The following is a 24,403-nucleotide window of genomic DNA, read 5'->3' on the forward strand; positions in this document are numbered from 1 at the left end:
CATATCAGCAGTGCCCTCCCTGGACATGTCACAATCACTGTCAGTGGAGGCTTGAGAGCGTCTGAGGACCTTTGGACGCTTAGGGAGCCGCATTTTGGGTTGTGCTCCATGATAGCGGCAGAGGAAAGTAGATACCCCATGTATACTCATCCTTAAAATTTGGAGACCTTTCCCCAAGTGAGCCCAGGCTCCCCCTTCCCCAAACGGTGAGAACCACCTCCTCCTGCAGATGAGTTCGGACACCAGCAACTTGAAAAATAGGACAATAAACACTGTATACAGATGCATAGAAAAAAAAAATAAGTGGCTGAGACCTACACAATATGCTTTTAAAATGCGATGGTGACAGAGACACCGGTGGAAAATTCACAAGTGGTGCCCACCTATTTTTATCATCTCTTGTTTACATTCTGAATGAAGAGGTTCGTGTTACTAAATTGTAAGTGAAAAAGTCAGAGAGTTCAAATTGGGCAGAGACGCAGGATGACAGCAAATTAAAAGATTGTCCTTTCTCTTGACTCCACCCCTTGGTTAGCCCAACTGCAAAGTTAGCGTGGACTTCTGTCATCTTCTAAATTTCTACCTCTCTGTGGGTGCCGGTATTTCTGGAACGCTCACCCAAAATAATAAGGTCGCCCTGTCTCCCCTGGTGTTGATTCTGGGTTGTTTGGGGACCTGGCTTCTCCGAAGGAGTTGGTCTCTAGACTTTCTAGTAAAGGGTGAGCATGGATGTTTTTAAAAGGGGGTGCTGTACCTTTAAATTCTGAAAGTGAACTTGGCTCAGGAAGGCCAGCAGTCAAGGTCCAGCCCCTAGAAGAGAGAATAGCTACAGATTCTCCATCCTCAGTCTTTGCAAGGGGACGGCTGTGCCAGCCGGGCGGGCGGGCGGGCTCCTGGCAGCATGGCCATGAAGCTCAGGACCCTCCTGCTGGTCCTCGTGCTCAGCCTGGCGCAGCCAGCCGCGGCCGGCCGGAAGCTCCTGGTGTTTCTGCTGGATGGTTTTCGCTCTGACTACATCAGTGATGAGGCCCTGGAGTCCTTGCCTGGTTTCAAAGAGATTGTGAGCCGGGGAGTAAAAGTGGATTACTTGACCCCCGACTTTCCCAGTCTGTCTTACCCCAATTACTACACCCTAATGACTGGTGAGTACCGTGTCCTCCTCTGGGTGGGGTGACGGTGGTGGCAAGAGTCCAACAGGGAACAAACAGTTAGCTCCTGGCATCGAAGTGTGATTTAAGTGTTCAGGTTTCCCTAGCTCTTTGGGACGCCAAAGTTCTTGGCTGAGACTTTTTTTTTCCCCCACAGTTGTGTTGTTCTCCAAAAGTTATCCCAAAGACCTGTTTTGGTGTGGAGAACATGTGACATAAATAGACGATTTTAGAAGTAGTTATTTGTTTCACAAATAAAAATTCTAGTTAACTCTGTACTTTCTAAGTTCAAGCGGAAAAGTCAACAGGTCTTCGTGTGTTGGTACCAGATTCCTTCTGTCCCTTTGCTCTGCAGTCATCTGTCATCCTGGAGGTGTTTTGGCTTGTTTATCAATGTGCTGGATGATGAAAATTACACATGGGATTCCTGGATTGTGTGGAGAAAATGTGTAGGTCATTCCCTGAAGAATTACTGGGCAATGCCGCTTGTCCCTCTTTTGCTTTCTTGGGCCAAGTAAAATGACATGGAGAAGAAAAAAAAAATTGTTCTGTGGTTTGGATTCCCATCTTTAACTTTTAGTGTCTGTTAAAACAAAACCCTAGCCAACCCCAGAGCTCGCTTGGGTTTGGGAAGCTGATTTTTGCCTAAAAATGATCTTCATCAGGGATCGCCAGAACGCCAAATGTGACTGCACAAACTCAGTCCTCTGTCTGTGCGATAGAACCATATTTTCTGCTCTCACAGTGGGATTCCCAGCCTCTGGTTTGTTTTTTGGTTAACCTTTGTTAGGGCCAGCAAGAGGCTTTCAGAAAGAATTTAGCAAACTGTCCAGGGAGGCTGTTAAGAATGCGCTGTTAGTGCTGCTTATGCAGGACTTAGCTACGTGCTCAGAGCATAAGGAAAACTCTATAAATTATGTTAACGGGGAGAGGATGAGAACTCTTGGATCTCCTTATGGATCTCCACACCGAGGCAAACCCAAAGGAGTCTAGAAAGACAAATTGATACTTCTGACTTCATGCGTAGGTAGTGGATGCATCTGTACATAAAAATGCCATAAAATTAAGGGGGGAAGATACTTTGGAGAATTAGGAATGAAAGCATGGGGAGTAAAAAAATCCAGAAGGCACCCAGGCAAGGAATTTATTTGCTTGTTTTTTAATTTCCCCCAACAGACAAACAACCAGCCTCAGTAAAATAAAGAGGATGAACAAAAGTCCTCTCGTCCCCACTTGGCATGCTTCTGCCCTTGCAGGGAGCTGGTTCGCAGGCTGCTGGGTCACACATAGATGGCATTGTGTGTCACAGCCTGACTCCAGTTCTGTCCCGGGAGTTTCACACACGCAGACCACCCCCACTCCGGTTGTCTCGCAGACTCTTGCTGGGAGACCCAATTCATAAAGTGCCACGTGCAGTTTTCTCCAGGCCAGTGGAGAATGAACAAAATCCATTTTAGAGAGCCAGGCTCCAGTGAGGAAAAGGGGACTGTGACAGCCTGCACAGAGAAACCAAGCCGGTGGCCTGGCCTTTTGTTTGTCAGACCCACATTCCTGATATTGGCACCAGGAATGATTGGCACAAAATGCCAGTCACGTGGGGACACACCTTCTTCTCAGACTAGGGGTTTTTTGATTTATCTACTCGTGACAGAGAGCCCTTTCTGTGGTGGGACAGGCAGAGCCCATGAGTGTCTGGCAAAGAGCTCAACTTCACTGTCAAACCGAGGCTAGCTTGAGCTCCATACATGTTCTGCCTGAATATTTTTAGGGGGTAAGAAGTAGTATTTGAAAGCCTTACTTACATTGGCTTTCCCACTTTTATAGAAGCAATATTTTGTAAAAGATTTATTTATTAATTTGAGAGAAGGAGAGAGCACAAGTGGGAGGTACAGAGGGAGAAGGACAGAGAGTCTCAAGCAGACTCCACGCTGAGTGCAGAGCCCCACGTGGGACTCGATCTCATGACCCTGAGATCACTACCTGGGCTGAAACCAAGAGTTGGATGCCTAAGAGACTGTGCCACCCAGGCACCCCATGGAACCAGTATTGTACACAGAACGTGTCTAACAAGGCTCACGTTCACGCACATGTGTCTTTGGGTTTGTCTCGTACCTACTGAGTGGGCATATGGCCTAGAGCAAACTTGGGGGCCGGGAGCGCCAGGCCACAAAGCTGGTTTCGTCTCCACTGCCCTGGAACTGACTCGGGGCTACGTTAAGACTATCCCTCCCAATGGCCATGCTGAGTTTTCCACCTGATGTTGAAAAATTCCTGTTTTCATTTAAGGAAGAATATATCCATGGGGACTTGTACTTAAACATATGGTTTGAGCATTTGAGCATTTTATGAATCGACAAAAAGAGCATGCTGGATCCCTTTGGTACTAAAAGTTATACTGTTATAAGGTTCCTCAGAATTCCTAGGAGAGATGATGATCTCACTTCATTACATGAATTACTGCCCACAAGACATAAAGCCTTTGGTGTTCTTACCTTGCATAATGAGGAATATTAGGCTTTTGGCCTTGGAGCTGGAAAAACTTGGTTGGAGTCTCCTCGGGGTCAGGATGGTGCTGGACAACTTCGGGCAGCCCAGTGCACTGCCCTGAGCCTGTTCCCTCAGCCTCCAGATCCCAAGTCAGGCTAGGACCTCAGGCGCTGCCAGGTGCAGACATAAAAATAAGCAGTACATAGAGAATTTGAAAAAATTAGGACTGGCAACTCTTGGGAGGCCTAAATATGAGAAATGAAGCAAATGTCTGATACCCTAGAGAGGAGAATTTTTTGGGAAGCCACATGGATGGTGACGGGGAATGAACAGTAACGGGTTGCATAAGGAACCTGGGAAATTGTCTAGCCTAGTCACTGACATGAACCCACTGTGGCTGATTTTTTTTCTCCTTCAAAATACGTATTGGGAGCAGGACCAATGTGAACAAAATTCCAATATGATCAAGAAGATCCATCAAACAATTGATTGCTGGGGATACACAGAATCTTAAAAAATCCCTTCCATCCAGGGAGGCCACCATCAAGTTGAGGAGGACAGACACATTGGGTACCTACTAATATTCTAAGATGAATGAAAAGGGCTGAATCATTTCCCTCCAAAATTCATGTATTGAAGTCCCAACCCGTAGTAGCTCCAAATGTAATATATACAGTAATGACTGTAAAGATACAGTCTTCAGAGAGTGAGTAAGGTATAGCAAGGCTGTTAGAGAGGGCCCAATCCAATCTGACTGATATCAGAAGAGGAAGAGACACCAAGAATAAATGTACTCAGAGAAAAGGCCCTGTGAGGACACAGTGAGCAGGCGCCATCTGCAAGCCAAGGAGAGAGGCCTCACGAGAAATGAAACCTGCTGGCACCTTGACCTTGGATTTCCAGCCTCCAGCACTGCCGTTTGGCTGCCCAGTCTGTGGTATTTTGTTACGCAGCTCCAGCAAACGAATACACAGACAGCCTGAGGGCCCTTTCCTCCTATGCTGCAGGAGCCCAGAAGGGAGGAGAGTGTTCTTCCAGTTGTGGCGGCATGTGAAGCACTTTGAAGGAGGTGGGCTGTGAGCTGGAGGGAAGAGCCCCACGCACGCACGCACAGTTGTAGATCTTACTCTATGCGTCAGCTCTCCTTCTGAAGAGCTGTGTGGATCAGCCTCATTTCAGTTAAAACACAGTCACGGTGTAAACACAACCACTGCTCTGCTTTCTGTTTTGTTTTTAATTTAAAAAAATATTTTATTTATTGATTTGAGAGAGAAAGAGAGAGAGTGGGGGGCATACAGGGGTACACAGAGAGAAGCAGACTCCCCACTGAGCAGAGAACCCGACATGGGATTCAATCCCTGGATCCTGGGATCATGACTGGAGCCAAAGGCAAATGCTTAACCAACTGAGCCACCCAGGTGCCCCAGCTTTCTGTTTTGATCTCTTTTACTGTAGATCTTTTGGTAAAGTTATTCTCTCCCTGAGGTTAATTCACAGGTAAAGTTTAACATAAAAATCCATGGAAGAAAAACAACGATTTGTTCAATCCAGATCATGGGTAAGAGAAAATGGTGGATATTTTTGAGGAAGTATAACTTAGTATCATTTTATCAAGGCCGATGCAACGTTTATTTGTAATTCTTGAATGCTTCTGATTAAGCATTTGGGGAAAGTGGTCTAGAAATGTCCTGAGTAGCAGGGAAGAATTTCATCTTTACTGAAGATAATCTACAGACATAAACTGGTCTAGAATTTCATCTGTACGGAAGATAATCTACAAACATATGCTGAAATTAGCTTGTTTTGCAATATGCTATTATGAGTTCAACATTTGAAAACTTGTAAATAAAATATAGGTTGACACCCCTTCTTTTTTCAGATTTCTTTCCTGAAAGGAAATTTCTTTCCAGTGATCTGCCTTCCCCACTCACTACCTGAGGAGCCCACGTGACTCCATCATTCTCTCCTCTCTCTCTCTCTCCTTATTATTCATCTCCGCACTGTGGATTATTTATTCTGCCTTCTTCAAATAAAATTTGTTATCGTGAAGCAGTATTATAATAATGTTTAAAACATTCAGAGTTTCAGGGAACTTGTCAGTTATTATTTTGGTTCTAGATAACTCCTAAACTAAGAAGAAGGAAAAAACCTGAAATTATGCTCTGCTCTATGGAAGCAATTAACAGCCATTTAGGAGAACAATTACTAGCTATGTCTAATAATCTCATATATCTCAAAACATGTCATCAATTTTGTCTTAAATGTTGACTATAAGGTTGGGGGCAGTAAGAGGGTTGAAAGGTTAGTCACCCATGAGGAGGGGGCTGTGCCAAAATAGGAGATCAAAGGCATAGGGCGTTGGGAGGAGATTTAACTAGGAAACTAGTCACCAGCATAGCCCGAGAGAGAACCAGATTCTCACCAAGATTGCTGAAGCCGAGGGGCACCTGGGTGGCTCAGTGGGTTAAGCCTCTGCTTTCGGCTCAGGTCATGGTCCCAGGGTCCTGGGATTGAGCCCCGCGTCGGGCTCTCTGCTCGGCGGGGAGCCTGCTTCCCCTTCCCCCTCTGCCTGCCTCTCTGCCTACTTGTGATCTCTCTCTCTCTCTCTCTGTCAAATACATAAATAAAAAAATTAAAAAAAAAAAAAGATTGCTGAAGCCGAGAAAGCAGAGGCAACGTTAAAACTTGAGCAGGCCAGGGGCGCCTGGGTGGCTCAGTGGGTTAAAGCCTCTGCCTTCGGCTCAAGTCATGATCCCAGAGTCCTGGGATCGAGCCCTGCATCAGGCTCTCTGCTCAGCGGGGAGGTTGCTTCCCTTCCTCTCTCTCTGCCTGCCTCTCTGCCTACTTGTGATCTCTGTCTGTCAAATAAATAAATAAAATCTTTAAAAAAAACAAACAAACTTTAGCAGGCCAATAGCTCAGAACCACCTGAATGTCCGTGAGAGGACAATGAAGGGCAAGTTTCGGGTGGTCCTGGCTGTCGGACCCTGCATCGGATCTGGCAACTTGAAGGGCTGGAAGGGCCATCCTTATGTTCTGAGCCTCCATCCCAGATTATTTAAGTGGCCAAGGTGGGAACCCAGGCATCATGAGAAGCTCGGTAGACATTTGGAAAAACTAGATCGCATTGGGATCTGCAGATTTATATCTGGTGGGTCCTAACCCAGTATGACTAATGTCCTTGAAAGAAGGGATTAGGACACAGGTGGGCACAGAGGGAAGGCCATGTGAAGACATGGGGCGAAGGTGGCCATCTGCAGGCCAAGGAGAGGGGCTTTAGAAGAGGCCAGCTCTGATGACATCTTGCTACCAGATGTCTAGCCCCCGGAATTGTGAAGCAGAAATTCTTGTTGTGTAAGCTGCCTGGTATGGTACGCTATGCCATCTCTTGGAAACAAACACAGTCAGGAGGGTGACGCAAGTCTGCCGACGGAAGAGCGAGGTGTTTGTAGACAGACCTCTTCTGTCCCCCATATCCCCCAGAGTTTCTGGGGGTTTCCACCTCAGAATTGAGTTAGTCATGGTGCATTGATTTCCTAGGGCTGCTGTAACAAATTACAACACGCTGGGTGGCTTGAAACACCAGGAATGTATTCCTTCACAGTTTTGGAGGCTCGTGATGAGAAATCAAGGTGTTAGCAGACCCATGCTCTCTGGAAAACTGTAGGGGAGAATCTCTCCCATGCTTTTCTCTTAGGTTCTGGTGTTGCCAGCGATCCTTGGTCTTCCCTGGCCTGTCAATGCCCTGATGTCTCACTCTAGTCTCTGCCTCTGTTGTCCCCTGGTGTTCTCCCTGTGTATCTCTGTGTCTCTTCTTACAAGGACACCAGCTACACTGGATTAGGGTCCATCCTAATGAATTCATTTTACTTGACTATATCTGCAAACTCCTTGTTTCCAAACAAGGTCACACTCACAGGTACTACGGGATAGAACCTCAACACATTTTGGGGGAGCACAGTCAACCCCTTACACACGGTAGAGGGGAAAGAGCTGTGAATTTGCTGCAGAAGACCTGATTTCGTCTATTCTGTCTCCTCTTAACTTCCAGAATTTGAACAAGTTCTTGTAAGTTTGAATATTATCTGTCATTAGAACGGAGAAAGGAAAACTTACCCACCAGGCTTGTGGGACACTTCATGTAAAGCCACCATTATAAAAACTGTACCTATTACACACTTTATCACTAAGATTAGGCTAAATTATGTTGTAGTAACAAGCTGTACCAGAGGCTTACAACCATGGTTTGTCTCTCACTCACGTATGGACTTTAAGGATTAACTCTGCCCCATTTCCTCTTCATTTTGAGATCTAGGCTGAAAAAGGAACTTCTGTATGAGATGAGCTGTTCATGTGGCTAAGGAACAAAGGAAACCTGGCAGAATGACGTGTAATGCTTAGAACCTTTGCTCCAGGTGGCACAAATCACATCCACTCATTCCATTGGGCAAAGCAAATTATATGGCCAAGCTTGATGCCAGTAGGTCAGGGATGTGTAATCCTCTCATAGTAGGGACAGGAACTGTCTTAACCATTAATGCAGTGTATCATGCACACTGAACAGGCACTAGCTGCATTTTATAAGAAGCTTGTGGGTTTTCGTGAGAAGGAATGGCATGTAAGTGTCTGCAGTGCAGGGCAGAAAAGTATTATTGGGCTTGAACATTTCCATTTAGTTCCATCTAGAACTAAACATTGAAAGATGAGTGGAAAGATTTTTAGCAGGAGATGTGTTTTGGGCCAGATCTTAAGAAAAAAAAAAAGAAGAAGAAAGAAAGATCTGTGAAGTCTGCCAGATGTGAGAGCCACAGCACAAGTAAGTCAGAGAAGCAGAACAAGGCAGGTGAAAGGGCTCTAAACCCATTCACCACTTGAGTGTGGGCTGAAGGGCTGGAGAGATGAATTTGGGGGAAAAAAAAAAAAAAAAGACGTGCAGTTGATGGGAGGCTTTGAAAGCTGCACTGAAAATAGCCCAGTAGGCTCCTCCTTTCTTCCTTTTCCACTTCAAACGTTCAAGCCTCTATTCTTCAGGAAGGCCTGTAAGTGAGGAGTTGAATTTGAGGGGAAGCTTGAAGGTAGCCCTTGCTGAGGCCCACTCGGCACTGAGAGGGTAGGAGGAAGTACGAGGAAGGGAGCAGGAATTGATGCGAGGACCCGGAGGTACTCAGAGCCCGGGGCTCCTGTGAGCAGAGACCAGAGACGGGGAAGCTTGGAGACCCGTCTATTTGGGGAAGTAGATTTTTTTTTTTTTTAGATTTTATTTATTTATTTGACAGAGATCACAAGTAGAGAGAGAGACGGAGAAGCAGGCTCCCCGCCGAACAGAGAGCCCGATGCGGGGCTTGATCCCAGGACCCCGAGATCATGACCCGAGCCGAAGGCAGAGGCTTTAACCCACTGAGCCACCCAGGCACCCGGGGGAAGGAGATTTTATCAGAAAGATTTCAGGTTGAAGTAGGATAGTCATCTGAATTGGCCCTTTAGGGGATCAGAGAGTGTTTTAAAGGACAGTTCCAGAAACGTGCGGAATCACGAAGACGGAAAACGCTGCAGTGGATCCCGGTGGACCCCCAGTGAATGGACTTCTCTTCTCTCTGGGTGTTTCTCACAGACACACAGTTAAAGCTCTCTTCCCATCTGCCTGAGCTTGGTCTGCATTTTGTCATTTACCTCCCAGGGACACCGAACCGCATCTTTCTTACGGGTCCTGTCATGGGGCCTCAAGAGGCAGGCAGGCTGGCTGGGTAAAGTACAGGGCCACAGAAGTGTGAAGGGCAGGAACCGGCTCAGGCTCAGAGAAAAAAGGTTTGTTCCAGGAATTTACAAAAAGAATCTTTCCTGGCATGTCATTATTTAAGCTCCTATCAGACTTCTCTACACCAAAGTGCCACTTCTCAGAAAGTGTGTTTCTCTTGGCTTCCATGGTGATGAGAGGGCGTTCTTGTTACATGGCATTCAGCTGCTGGAACCTGACTCCTTGAAGAAGGGAGCGGTTTAGGGCCGTGGGTAAAGCTTAAAAATGTGGTGAAAGCTTTTGATTATAATAACCCTTTTCCAGAAGGTTCATCGGCATGGTCCTCCAACCATGGCTGCTCCCCCCCTCCCCCTTTCTGTCCCCCCAGTGTTGATTGATAGGACCATATTCCTCTTGCCAAGGCTTCTGGGATTTTGGTTGAAGCACGCTGCTCTCTGTACCTGCTTCATCATGAACGATATACCAGAAATGGGTTAAAGGACATTTAAAATTATTTTGGAGGGAGCCTGAGTCAGCGTGCTAATAACATTTATTTCAGAGACATTTTAAACAACACGTACTCAAGTTTCAGAGTCCCCTCGCATGAATAGCGCCATTGTGAACACCGTCTCCCAGGCGAGGACCTGGGGCAGGTCTGGGGCTCCTCTGGCTCCCGTGTGTAACATTTGGCTCTTGTCGGATACCCTGCTCGATCATGACCTGGTCCCACCTTCCGCCGTTTCCCTCCCAGGAAGAAGGGGTCCGGCAGACAGGTCAGAGAACCACGTGGAGCCATCTCGTTTGGGCAAAGGGCTGCTCAGGCTGGGATCATGAACAGACTTGTAGTCGGGGTTACTGTGGATATTTTACCCCTCGTTGAAGTCACGCCCCCTGGCTGCCTGCCTCGAAGAGCTGCTGTGGTCACCAGGTGTGCAGCTGGAGGACGAGTGGGGTCGCCGTGCACACAGGTCTGCAGCACAGGGTCCCAGCCTGGGTGCTGGGGTCCCGGTCCCCAGCCCGGTCCCCTGGGGATGAGCAGTCTTGTGTGTTCATGCCACATCGTCCAACCCAAATGTCTGATGCAAAGCAGGTCGGGAAGCGCTGGTGGAGCAGAGAGGGCGCAGAAGGGCAGGGTGCCAGGTTCGGCTCCTGACTCTGCCAGGACCTCTGGGCATCAGATAAGTCTTGTCATCTTCCTAGCCCTGAGTTCCCACAGCTTTACGATGGGAGGCCTGGGAAAGAGCCCTGAGGTTAACTGTGCGTTTACTGAGTGCCAGTTACATGCTGGGAATGATCTAAGTGCCCTGTTGTAGGTGCTGGGAATGGTCATGAGGCTCAAAGGAGATTCTCTGGGGCCATGGTGGGGCGGAGGGAGAGGGTGACCGGATGGGGCTCTGGATGACGTTCTGCCTCCTTCTGTTAGGGTCACAGCGAGTCCCCTTTGACCTCTTTCACGCATTTAAAGGAAGTAGTCTGTGGTTCACCTACTGGCTGCTGATGGCCCCGGACAAGGATGCCGGCCTGAGGGGAGGGTGAGAGGCAGCGGACGGAGGTGCCCCCATCTAGCGATGTAGGAGTCAGCCACCCCTAGAGTTGGCCTGAGAGGGTCCCTGGGCCTTGGCTCTTCTTCCAGATTCTGCACACAAGCTGAATAATTGAGCCCACTGGCTCTGCGGCTGTCTAGTTTTCCCTGAAAAATATCTATATGTATAAGGATTTGACTTCCTCGGGTGGGCTTGAGAAAACATTCTGCTTTAATGGTTGAAGGCAAAAACCTTAAACAAACATAGCTGTTTGGGAGAAAACCTCCAATATTGGGCTTCTAGTCACTCATTCCCTGGCAGATCACAGGCCCAGCCTCAAACATGCTCCCCACCTGCGTCAGCTCCTGCCCCTGTGGGGGGTACAGGGAATGGAAGCCTGTCAGAGGGTTGTCCCACCAGGTTCACCCTCTGGCTGTCTGAGCTCCCTTTCCAGGCATTGGTGTGAGCTCCCCTTCTGGGCTTTGGTGTGCTCTCCTCTCTAGGAAACACCCTGACCTGCAAAGACACCCTGCCAAGAATCCACCAAAGAGGGCAGATGTGAGGCCAGGCCACATCAGGGCACAAGGGCACCTCAGAGTAGTCACCAGGGTCCACACTCCTGAAAAAGGGCCCCAAGCCCCTCTCCCCGAGCTGTTCCCAACAGCCAGGCCATGTACTCTGTGTGAGTGGTCAGTTATTTTACAGACTTTTCACACTGTCTCCCACCCTCTGCCTGGCCGGGCCCCACGGGGAGCAGGAGGGACAAGCAGCCTCTGCTGGAAGACACCCCCATTCAAGGTCATCGGGGCCCTGACAAGGATTTTTGCCAATTGGAGGAAAAACCTACCTTTAAAAATAGACAAGAAACTAGAACCATGGTTCGCTATTATAGATAGGTGAGGGACAAAGAGAGGAGGGCGATGTCTTATTGGCCGTCTTTTGAACAATATGACTTCTCTACTCAGAATAGTAAATTAAAAGTATGTCCAGATCCAGTGGAACGTGCTCACCTCTGTTTGAGTAAGCAGACATTTTAGGTTAGCATTGATAAGGCCCCCTGTTTTACTTCAGGCTGCTCTAACAAAGAACCATAGGTTAGGCAGCTTACAAACAATAGAAATTTACTTTTCACAGTTCTGGGGGCTTGAAGTCTCTGATCAGCTTGCCAGTGTGGTCTGGTTCAGGCAAGGATTCTTGCAACTCTTCTGGGTTGCAAATGGCCCTTTTCTCATTGTGTCCTCACATGGCAGAAGGAGGGTGAGAGAGTTCTCTGGTGTCCCTTTTATAAGGGCGGTAATCCCGTTCATGAGGGCTCCATCTCCATAACCTAAGCACCACCGAAAGACCCAGCCTCTTAATAACATCACGTTGGAAATTAGACTTCAGTGTATGACTTTGGACATTTGGTCCATTGCACTGCCCTTGCGACTTCGAGAAATATATTCATACTGAAAGAGTTTTTTAAAAGATGCTTTCCAGCCTAGTGGGCATAAAGCAGTGTTCTGTGGTTTGCTTTGGTCTTCTCAGTCTACACTGCAGGCCTGCCAGCAGCAACCAGCCAGGGCTCAAGAGACCCATGGTAAAGGCCACTCCCATCACCCTTCATGGAACACTGTCACCTCAGGGGAGCTGCCACTCCTCCCCCAACCCTCCGCCCTGAGAAGCAGGACTGAAGACAGTCTATCAGGCCCAACCTTGTTTCTACCCTCTGAAGGCTCTTCCATTCCCTAGGTGGGTCCTTCCAGCTACCCCTGCGGACAAAAAGTCCGCACAGCAATCTGTCCTGCTTTTGGTCTGCACCTGCTCACGGGCAAGGGAGTATTAGCTGTCTGTGTCTGGGTCTGGTGCTTGCTCAGAAGAGACATTGTTTGTCGGACCTTGCTGGTTCAACTAGTAACGGGACTTCTGTCCGAGCCCTGGGGGAAAGCCTTATGTCATCTATCTTTTTTGTAGACTCTATGGAATTTTGTCGCTGAGCATTCCCTACTAAGATTCCACCGTTCTTTAATAAACCACTGGTGCATCATATACCTGTGTCGATCTCACTGGGTTCTGGAGTCCTTCTGGCCATATTTCATAGTTCCCCCCTTCACGTTCACACTGAATGTGCTTCTCCTCCCCAGGGGCTCGTAGCAACACCGTCGCTGCCTGTCATCCTGGACTCCCCAGCCGGCAGGGCTGTCCTCCCTTGTGCTGGGCTCTGTGGGTGGATCTGATTCCATGTTCCCATTTACTCCCAGTCCAGCCCCTTCTCCTGCAGGTCAGCCAGCTGGCCTCGTCCCAAACCATGACACCCCTCCCTGTACAGTCAGAGTCCATTTTAGCATGCATTCGTCAGTGTAAAAGAGAACATTAAAACTATGTGAATGAGCTTGGGAATATGTAACAAAACCCACTATATCCCAATCCAGAATTTCCCCCAGAAGCATTCAGAATCACACAATGTGAAAAGCAGAAGCCGCTGTAGAAATGCTGGTGCATTTGTTCGTCTCATTGTGCAGAACAGGAGACCGAGGCCTAAGATTCAGACCCAGTGGCTAGGTAAGGGCACAGCCTCACCAAGCACAGGGCTCCGAGGCCGACTGGGGTCTGGCGTCCCTCGAATGCACAGGGACAGAAGCCCAGGTGTCCTTTGTGACCCTCCCTGCCTGTTTGTTGGGTGGGTTGCTCTGCCTGGGCTCTCAGCTCTGCTCCAGACCCGTCCCTCTCTCACAGCGGGGCTTCCCTGCCTGGGTGGCTCTTGCTTCTTTCCTCGCCCGTATTAACCTCTCTCAGGATGTATAAGCTGAAATGGAATGGGAATCGAAGTAGCTTTCTGTGAGATTTCCTCCAAGATCTGATCAAGGAGGAGGTGGAACCACCTAGAAGGCTGGAGGTGGTGTTTGGACACAGCTGAGCCATCCTCCCTCCTTCCCGGTGCCACGGATGATGACTGAAGGCTGGCTGCCATCCCTTAAGCTTCTTAAAAACCTCCCCCAAGTTCTGATGGAGCAGATAAGAAGATCCTGTTCCAGAGAATTTACTCCCAGACTGTGTCAGCGTGTACTTCAACATCGAGCTAAAAACGAAAATAATCAGATGGCGAGAAAAATGACTTTATTGACCAAATCCCAACCATCTGTTTGTTCTTTTGAAATGAGTAGCCGGCTGTGTGGGTGTCTTCGAAAATTCACTCAGGAGGTTCCCTCATGGACATCAGATTAGTCCCTACCCTCCAGGGTCCTGTTGGCCAGTTGTGAAATCCCCACTAGAATGGAATTCTGGAGAATGATCTCTTCACCTCTCCCTTGACACCTCACTATTGTTGGAGGCCTCTCTGGGAACCCTCAGTCCTTCCCTTTGCTGATGCTACTTACTGCTTGTGGAAGGATTCTGCTCCCGTCCTCCCTGGAACCCCTAAGCCTCCGCTCCAGCCCACATGCCAGCTTCCCTCCACCTGTCCTTCTCCTGCAAGTCTAAATAAGATGTATTTCCTGTAAAGGGCCTTGACCCACAGATAGGAACCTTTCAGAGCTGGGGGGTGCTTTGAGTTTTCTAAGTCCCTTACCACTTACTGTCTGAACCACAGAATTTGGTAACTGCGACAACATGTCGTGTGGCCATATATGCATAGAGTACATTCATGTATGAATACTCTGTATGCAAGAATATAGCAAACATTTACTATCCTAAATAAGTCGCTATTCTAGAGATGACCAGGACATGGCTTCCATCTTGGGTGAACTTGGAATTAGGCAACTAAATATGTGTTTTGTTTTGTTTTTTTTTAAAGATTTATTTATTTGACAGATAGAGATTACAAGTAGGCAGAGAGGCAGGCAGAGAGAGAGGAGGAAGCAGGCTCCCTGCGGAGCAGAGAGCCCGATGCGGGGCTCGATCCCAGGACCCTGAGATCATGACCTGAGCCGAAGGCAGAGGCTTAACCCACTGAGCCACCCAGGTGCCCCCTAAATATGTGTTAAAATAAATAGAATCACGGACAGAATAGAAGAGGCACAGGAGATACAGAGACCCTTTCTGGGAGTGTGTGGTGAAGAGGAAAGGCTTGCTGAGGTGCTGATATTTAAATAAAGCCTGAAGGATTCGGACTTGGTTGAGACTTGGGGGAAGAGCCTTAAGGGTGGCTGGTCTTATGCAAGTCCAGGGCAGAGGCGGGAATGATGAGGAGTGTGTGGAGAGCGGGACTGGGCTTTGAGATGCCTACTGTGACATTACTGAGCAGTGCGGGTCTGTGGGAGACCATCCAGGTCGGCGGTGAGAGCTCGCCTGGGAGTTAGGTCCTCAGAGGCAGAATGAACCTGGAGTCAAGGAGATGCTGGGCTCTGTGGAGAGGGAATGGGCAAGATGGGTTGGATGTGGAGGATCAGAGAAAAAAAAAGTCTCAGTGTCAGACAAGAACTGAAGCTAGTCTTTTGGTAATGTTAATGAATTGATCTGTATGTAAAGTGGATCCAAGTTCACAATCTTGAATGCATAAGAAACAGTGCGTGTCTTTATATTCTTCAAAAAAATCATCTATGCAAGTGATGAATCACTAAATTCTCCTCCTGGAAACAGTATGACACTGTACGTTAACTAACTCAAATTTAAATAAAAATTTGAAAAAAATTAAAAAAATAGAAATTTACAATTTAATCCCAAATAAGTCGACCTCCTATGTCTGACCACCCTCCCCAAATCCAAATCTGTGGGTGAACCTGAAAACATGCTAGGTCAAATTAGCCAGACACAAAAGGAAAAATATTAGCTGATTCCCCTTATGTGAAGTACCAAGGGTAGTCAGATTCATAGAGGCAGGAAGGTAGAATGGTGGTAACCAGGGGCTGGGAGGAATGGGAAGTTAGTGTTTAATAGGAGAGAGTTTCAGTTTGGAATAAGGAAAGTTCTGGAAGTGGATGATGGTGATGTTGCACAACAGCATGAATGCACTTAATGCTACTGAACTGCACACTGAGAAATGGTGTTAAAATGGTGATTTTTATATTACGTGTATTTTGCCACAACTAAAAAATTGCCTAAATCTGACTCTGACTCCCATCCCATTGGGCTCAGTGGAAATTCAGTCTCAGGCAGTGCTGGATGGGTAGTGGGGTAACTTTCTTCCATGTCTAGGGTAATGCGAAGGTCCCGGGTCATATATAGTCTGAAAGCATTGAGGACAGCAGCCCTTGTCATTGGTCCATGTCAACCCATGTGGCTCCAGAAACCAGGCTCTGCTGCTCTGAGCTGGAAAACCTTGTGCCTTGACTCCAGCCTCCCCTGTTGTGTGTCTCTCAAATGTCAGTCCTCTCCATGGAGTTCTGTCACCAAGCAGTGCATCATTTTCTGCGCTCACGGGACCAGTAAATTCTTCTTAGCTCTCCCTGGTCTGGAGGAAAAATTTCCACCAGGACGAGCTTCACGGTTGTGTGACCTGTGCTGTCACACTGGGCGCCATGCTTACAGGGACCCTGCGCGTGCTTTCCTGCTCTGCTGTCACCATTTTGAACTTCTTAGTATTTCATGAACAAGGGATCCCGCACGGTCATCTTGCACTGGTGTTACTGCCTTTTTCTCATCCTTGCATCCCTCAGAGGCAAATATGCCTTCCTTATATGCTCCCCTGCGGAGATGTGTTCGCAGTATGTTCAAATGCGCTCCTTTGAGATGATAGTGTCCCGGGGGAAAGAATGTGTCCAGCAGGCGATATCAGCGGTTGTTCCAGAAACACAGACCACTCCAAAGACAAAAGGGGCTGGGTGCCCGCTTGAAACACAATGGAAGTAAATATCTAGAAAGAGAACAGGCTAGTTCATATTCCAGTAAAATATCTCACTGAAGTAATAAAAATATAAATCAGTTTTATATTTAGAACTGATTTTATATTTATTTATAATCATTTATATAGGGGCACTTGGGTGGCTCAGTGATTGGGCCTCTGCCTTCGGCTCTGGTCATGATCTCGGGGTGGTGGGATCCAGTCCCGAATTGGGCTCTCTGCTCAGCTGGGAGTCTGCTTCCGCCTCTCTCTCTCTCTGCCTGCCTCTCTGCCTACTTGTGATCTCTCTCTCTGTTAAAAAGATAAATAAAATCTTTTAAAAAATCATTTATATTCTCATACCTTGGGTACTTGCAAGATATCTGGGTAGTGATTTCTTTACCAGTCATGATGGTTTAGAGATGAAGATTTCAGAGTCATCCTCAGAGAGGTAGGAAATTGTATGAGTAGATGAGACCCCTTGGGAAGATTATAGCAAGAGAAGAAAAAGAGGTCAAGATGAAACCGTGAGGGACCTTGCTAAATTTAGGGAGCATGATACGGAAGGAGAAAGAAAAAAGGAGACAAGAAATACAGACCTATCACAGATCATTGTAGCAAAGACCCAAAATGACAATCAGCAGGAGTCAAACAGGGTCTAAGTAATCAAGGGAAAAGATTTTTCAACAGGAGACAGAATTATCATACAGAAGAATTAAAAGAAGAAACAATAAGTCATTGGATTAGGGGGCTTGCACATAGCAGCAGGGATTGGAGACCAGTAGGGAGATGGAAAGGAGGGATAGTGCTTTGTAGATGAATTCTGTATTTGGAGGGTTCGGGGGCTGGTGTTTGCCTGTCGATATGCTGGTTTATGGGTCTATATAGTTCTGATCTCCACTGATCTTTTAAAATTATTATTACAATTTTATTGAGGTTTTCTTTACATGCCATAAAATCCAGCCATCTGTAGTGTACAATTCAGTGATTTTTAGTATATTTACAGAGGTGTGCAGCTATCATCACAATATAATTTTAGGCTGTTTCCATCACCCCTCAACAAAACCTTGTACCCTGTATTTGCTCCTCATTCCCACTTGCAGCAACTACATTAGGCAACCACCAATCTACCTTCTTTCTCTAAAGGTTAGCTTTTTCTGGACATTTTACATAAGTTGAACCACAGGATATGTGTTTTTTGGGGTCTGGCTTCTTTCACTCTCCATAGTGGTTTTGGGGTTCATCCGTGTCCTATCAGTCCATCATTCCTTTCCACTGGCAAGGAGTCTCCGTTACACAGACAGACCACATTGCGTTTGTCCGTCCACCAGCTGATGAACATTTGGGTTGTTTCCACTCTTCAGCTCTTGTGAATAATGCCACTACAAACATTCGTGTACAGAGTCTTTGTCTAGACGTATGTTGTCATTTCTTCTGCGTAGGTACTTTGGAGTAGAATTGCCGAGTCATGTGGTAATTTTACATCTAACATTTTGAGAAACTGCCAGACTGGCTCTCAAAATGGCTGCCTGACTTTACGTTCCCACCAGTGATGTGTGAGGGGTCCCATTTCCGTATATCCTCAGTAACACTTGCCGTTGTCTTTTTTCATTATCACCATTCTAGTGCGTGAGAAGCGGTATCTCACTGTGGTTTTAAACTTTTTTTTTTTAAGATTTATTTATTTGACAGATGGAGATCACAGGCAGAGAGGCAGGCAGAGAGAGAGAGAGAGAGGAAGGAGGAAGCAGGCTCCCCGCGGAGCAGAGAGCCGGATGCGGGGCTGGATCCCAGGACCCCGAGACCATGACCCGAGCTGAAGGCAGAGGCTCAACCCACTGAGCCACCCAGGCGCCCCTCTCACTGTGGTTTTGAGTTGCATTTCCCTAATAATTAGTGATGCTTGACATAACACACTTAGTGGCTATTTTATAACTTCTTGGGAGGAATGTCTATTCAAATTATATTACCCATTGTTAAAAGCGGGGTTATCTGTTTCTATTATTCGTTATAGGAATTTTTCATACATTTTGGATATACTTCTCTTAGAGGAAATACGACTTGCAAGTATTTTTCTCTTAGGAGTCAGGCTGTTTTTTCACCTTCCTAACGGCGTGGCTTCAAGTGTAAAAGCATTTAATGAAGTCTATTCACTGATTTTTTTTCCTTTTTCACTTGTACTTTTTCATGTCATATGTAAGAAATAACTGCTTAAGCCAACGTCATGAAGATTTATCCCTGTGTTTTCTTTTAAGAGTTTTGTACTTTTAGCTCTTACTTTTGGGTTTGTGATCCATTTTGAGTTAATTTTTGTGTGTCACGCGAGGTAGTAACCCAGCACCATTTGTCAAAAAGAGTATTTCTTTCCTACTGAATTTTCTTGACACTTTCGTTGAAAAGCAACTGACCATAAATGTTAGAGTTTATTCCTGGGCTCTCCATTTTATTCCATATGTCCCTCCTTATGCCAGGACCATACTGTCGTGATTACTTAGCTCTGTAGTAAGTTTTAAAATCAGGATTTGATTCCACACCCCCCCCCCCCAGCCTTTTTGCTTGTTTTTAAAGATTGTTTTGGCTATTCTCAGTCACTTATATTTCCCAGTGAGTTTTAAGATGAGCTTATCAACCTCTGGGGGAAAAAAAAAAAGAAACCCCACTAGGATTTTGATAGGGATTGTACTGAACCTAGAACAATTTATTTTTTATTTTTTTATTTTTTTATTTTTTTTTAAAGATTTTATTTATTTGACGGAGAGAGAGATCACAAGCAGGCAGAGAGGCAGGCAGAGAGAGAGGAGGAAGCAGGCTCCCTGTGGAGCAGAGAGCCCGATGCGGGGCTCGATCCCAGGACCCTGAGATCATGACCTGGGCCGAAGGCAGCGGCTTAATCCACTGAGCCACCCAGGCGCCCCTGAACCTAAAACAATTTAGAAAGCATCGCCATCTCAGCAACATGCTATCTTCTGATCTGTAAACATGGGATAGGTTTCTGTTTATTCACGTCCCAAACCCTTTTAGCCATGTTTGGTAATTTTCCGTGCATAAGTTTGAGCTTCTTTTGTTAGATAATTCTAAGCACTTTACTCCTTTTCATATTATTGCGAATGGAATTATTTTCTTAATTTCCTTTTTGTAGTATATGAAAGCCCAGTTGGTTTGGGGGTGTTGATCTAGTATGTGGCAACCTTGCTGAACTCGTTTATTAGTTCTTTTTTTTTTTTTTTTAAGATTTTTGTTTATTTATTTGACAGAGAGATCACAAGTAGGCAGAGAGGCAGGCAGAGAGAGAGGAGGAAGCAGGCCCCCTGCTGAGCAGAGAGCCCGATGTGGGGCTGGATCCCAGGACCCTGAGATCATGACCTGAGCCGGAGGCAGAGGCTTTAACCCACTGAGCCACCCAGGCACCCCTCGTTTATTAGTTCTAATAGTATTTCGTGGATTCCATCAGATTCTGAGCATACAAGAATATACAAGATCATGTTGCCTGCAAATTAAGACGATTATTTCTTCCTTTCTCATCTTGATGCCTTCAATTGATCTTTATAATCACGATCTTTATAATCATCTTTATAGTCGGGAGTCACGTAAGGGCATTTCTGCAGATGACAGACCTTAAGTCTAGAGAGGGTAAAGCAGCTTGTCTGAGGTCACCTAGCCAGGAAGTGCGTAAATAGGACGAGGACAGAGGACTTCCTACCCGCCATGTCCATCACTCAGCATTTTCGCCGTGCTGCTTCTGGTTGGTAGAGAAGACAATGGATGGCCTACATCTCTACAGCACTCCTATTGTCTTCCAGATACAGTCAAGCAGGGAGCAGAATGTACATTTCCCAGATGTCTGCAGTATTTATATGTCTGTACATCTGTAGTGCTCAGTGCTGGGTGCTTTCAAATACTGCGTCTGTCAATCCTCATAAAACCCCGTTCGGCAGGCACAGTTATCCCCATTTCACAGATGAGGAAATCAAAGCTGTGAGGTAGTAAATTACTTGCCCAAGATCACAAAGCCAAGAAACAGAATAAGCAGGAGTGCAAAATCCCGTGATCCTCCAGTGGCCTCGTGCTGCCTCTCCTTTCCTGCCTCCAAGGAAGTGGCCCTCAGGGCAGCTCCACCCTGTGTGGTCATCTGTGTGGCCATCTGAGTGTCTGTCCCTCGGACAGTGAGCTCGTGGCTGCGTTACACGTGTGGCATATGCCTGCACGCACAGCTCCCCACAGTGCCTGAGTCCGTGCCTTTCCAGGCTTCCTCCAGACTAAGCGACCTCATGGGCAACTGTGTTTTTAAACCCTCCTTTGTGAGCCTCAATGGACAATGTGAACAATGAGCGCTTCTGGGGGTGAGTATAAAAGAGAGGATTCAACCTCGGACACTCAGCTACTTATCTCAAATGGCCGAGGCTGAACAGTTGCGAGGAACGGTTTAAATAGGCCTCTTTTGATAAGCCACATCTGGGATCCTGACCCAGACCACCAAGATGCATCTCTGGGCTGTTGCTTCTAATTACCCTTGGTTCTGGGCGCCTGGGAGGCCACGGCAGCCCCTCAATGGAGAGGGAGTCCGAGTTGCCCCACATCCCACTCAAGCTCCCTGACACCCAGTAGGAACTCAGTAAATGCCTCTTTGTATTGGTTTTAAAGTTCCTTGGAAACCACTTTACTTTAAACACTAGGCCAGTTTCTCTCTTCCCCATCCCACCCCCACTCCTAACAGAAAGGGAGGGCCCGCTGCCAGTCTGCAAGGGGGACGTTCTCAGTCTCACAGCAGGAGAAAGATCCGAGCAGAAATGGCAAAGATCGCCCTGGGCAGAGTTCTGTGATTCTGTCTGCCCTCATCTCCCCCAGGCCAGTCCACACCCAACCCAGGACGTGTCCTCGATTTACAAAGCAGAAACGGGTATCACAAAGTATCTTGCAAACTCAAATATTTTAAGAGGCAAGTAGATACCCAACTTAAAATGCTTACGTTTTGCCTTTTCACTAAATTCCAAATTGGTGAGTAAACCAGCGCTCTGGTGATTTGAGACGACTTCTTTTGTACTCCCCAGAGATTTGGGGTTTGGGAGTTTAAGACAGAGTCTGGAAAAGTTCTCAGAAACAATAGTTCCCTGGGGCGACACGGTGTGAGGTAGAAGGTGTCCTGCCTCAGCCCAGCTTCCCCTTCCAGGTGGTTTTGTGGTCAGCAGGAGAATAAGAATTCCTTAATAAAATGAAATAAAAAGGCAATACTTCTGCCAAAACAGGGTTGCTCTGCATTTTACTTCGCCGTATTTTATATTTCTTCAATTCACTGCCAAATCCGACCCCTTCTCCCCTCACGGGAGTCCCTTCCTGTCCACATTAATAGGCCAAAGTTAGGTGTTGGCCTGGTCGCTTCTCCGGTCTCTTGAAAAGATCTGTGTGAGGGGAGCCATGAACTGGCAGCAAGAGATGTAGGTTCTAGTCTGGCCCATGGCACTCTCGTGACTTTGTGGCCTCAGGGTCTTTCTCGGTTCATTTCTTTTCTTAAGAAAAAAAAAAAAAAGAGGGAGTTGAGGGCTCCGCCGGACATGAATCCCAGTACCACAGCAGGGGGCTGTTTCTTATCTGTTGTTAGGATCTGTTCCCCCTAAACTTTCCGACCCCGGCTCCCATCCCAAGGAAAGATGGTGTTGTTATTGGACCTTGTGTCCCCTCCTCACTGCCATCCCTAGGGGACCGAGCTGGACCTGTAGCTTTGGTTGGCATTGGAAGCCTTATGTCCCTACCTTTACATTGCAAACCATGAATTTAGTTTTTACACGCACCCCTGCCCTGTTAAGATGCAGCATTATGATTTTTAAAAAGAAGGAAAATGCCCTGGCTTGAGGTAGGATTTGGGGGATTAGAAACCTGGGCCAGAAATTTCTATTTAAAATCACATCCTTCGCTACCAGTTTCCTAGAGGAATAAAGTTTAATGCTTTGGGGGAAATAACCTAATGGACTCCATCCCCCTCTGGTCTCAGTAACCCCCACACAGAGTCATGGCCGTGAAAAGAGGGGCGGCCAAGGGAAGAAGTCCCCAGTCTGACCACGAGGATCTATTTATTCTCTCAGCCCCAATCCATTTCCCCCATGCAGTTGCCAAACAGCTGGACACACAGAGCTGCTCAGCCGGAGCCCCGACCCCTGAGATGGCCTGAAAGGCTGAGTGGCCACCCGGGTGGGTTAAGAAGGGAAAATCCAGGAAATTCAGTTTGGAAAGAATGGCAAGTACATTGGTTTGCTTGATCCCCTTATCTGTCATTTTGGTCCCTATCCGTCTCTCCAGACTGATTCGGTTTCAAGTCCAAGTGATCCTAAGGCCAGAGCTTGACTCCTACATGGTCATCAGGACCTCCTCGATCACCTAAGGAGAGAAAAAGTGAGATGCAAAAACAGCTTTATGAGTGGGTCCGGGGGATTAGGAATGAATCTTGGGTTTGCGGTTTGATGTCTTGATTTTGAAATGTCTCCACCATTTAATGGGCGGTGTATTCTCCTTAATCTTTTCTCCTCATAATCCCTTCTCCTTGATGCCACATTGTTCGTACATTTTCAGAGCACTGGAGCCGTTGGCTTCAGTTTTCACGTGTGGCTTCTCCTGAGGTCTTGGTACGTTCTTCCTCAGACGTCCGTCCGTCTGTGGTCCGATGGACCAGCAGCCAACACCGTGGCGAGGCCAAGACACAGCTCATATGGAAGCTTCTCGTCACGTGCCTACTGATGACACAAGTAGAGCGTGGCTTCCCAAGTCTTTGGATGATATCAGGAGGAGTGAAAGAGCCCTTTTTTTTTTTTTTTAACTTGGAGGAAAAAACCTCAGACAATGTTTGATTTTGTTGAACAGAACTGGGTTGATATTTTAAGAAAATGTTTGCTTCGTAAGTCTCAGAATTGAGCTCACAGAAAGCAAGCTCCGTTAACGTTTTCTTAAGGAGACACCACTGGGAAAGGCTTCAGGCGCAAAGTAAACCAATGCTTGACTTCTAGAACTAAAATATAAACTTGCAGCTAAAAACAAAGACGGCTGGGCTCGTTCAATCTGTGGGCCATTGCCTTCTTTCCTGAGATAGTCTCCTGTAAGAGCTTGCTCCTTGTAAGCGAACTTAAAGGAACTTAGGACAAGATGCCTCTGCTTTCATAAATGATCTACTAGGCCCCAGCAAGCGGTCATCAATCTTTTATTTTTATTACGGAATATATGCTCCATGACATCGGGGACTTGGTCTCATTCAGTGCTCTATCCCCAACTCCCAGAACAGCGCCTGACTCATTCATCCGTTAAATAAGTATTCTCAGAGCACCAGCTCTGTGGACATAAAAGGTGCTCATCATTCACTTATCATTCATTCAGAAAGTATCCAGGAAAGTGCCTTTCCTGGGCCCAGAGAGACACAATTCTAGGCACTGGGGACACCCATGAACAAAACAGGGCGAAGTTCCTGCCCTCATGAAACGCCTATTCCTGTGAAGTGCCACAAATAAACGGACAGGTTATAAATGTCGGGTGGCAATAAAATCTGTGGAGAAAATTAAAGCTGGTTGAGGGCACTGAAAATGACGAGAGTGCCATTTGACAGAGTGTTCTGGAAATGACTCTGGTTAGTTGGAATTTGAGCAGAGACCTAAAGAAAATAAGGGGGCCTGCCATGTAGATATCTGAGGGCAGAGGGACCAGCAAGGATGGAAGCTCCGAGGCCGGCGTGTGCTGGGGATGTTGGAGGTGAGTGGTGGGGAGAGTGGCAGATGAGGTCTGAAAAGTAACAAGTGGT

General features: G+C 46.9%; 1 protein-coding gene across 1 annotated transcript in view; it reads left to right on the forward strand.

Annotated features, from left to right (window-relative positions):
• The first annotated feature begins 838 nt into the window (after positions 1 to 838).
• Positions 839 to 24,403, forward strand: part of ENPP6 (ectonucleotide pyrophosphatase/phosphodiesterase 6) — a 111,901-nt gene continuing 88,336 nt past the window's right edge. Inside the window, exon 1 of the mRNA XM_045997003.1 lies at positions 839 to 1,142. Coding sequence (XP_045852959.1) covers positions 902 to 1,142 — 241 coding nt within the window. The 5' untranslated portion in view covers positions 839 to 901. The remainder of the gene's footprint in view (positions 1,143 to 24,403) is intronic.

This window comes from Meles meles, chromosome 2 (assembly GCF_922984935.1).
Source record: "Meles meles chromosome 2, mMelMel3.1 paternal haplotype, whole genome shotgun sequence".
Lineage (NCBI taxonomy): Eukaryota > Metazoa > Chordata > Mammalia > Carnivora > Mustelidae > Meles > Meles meles.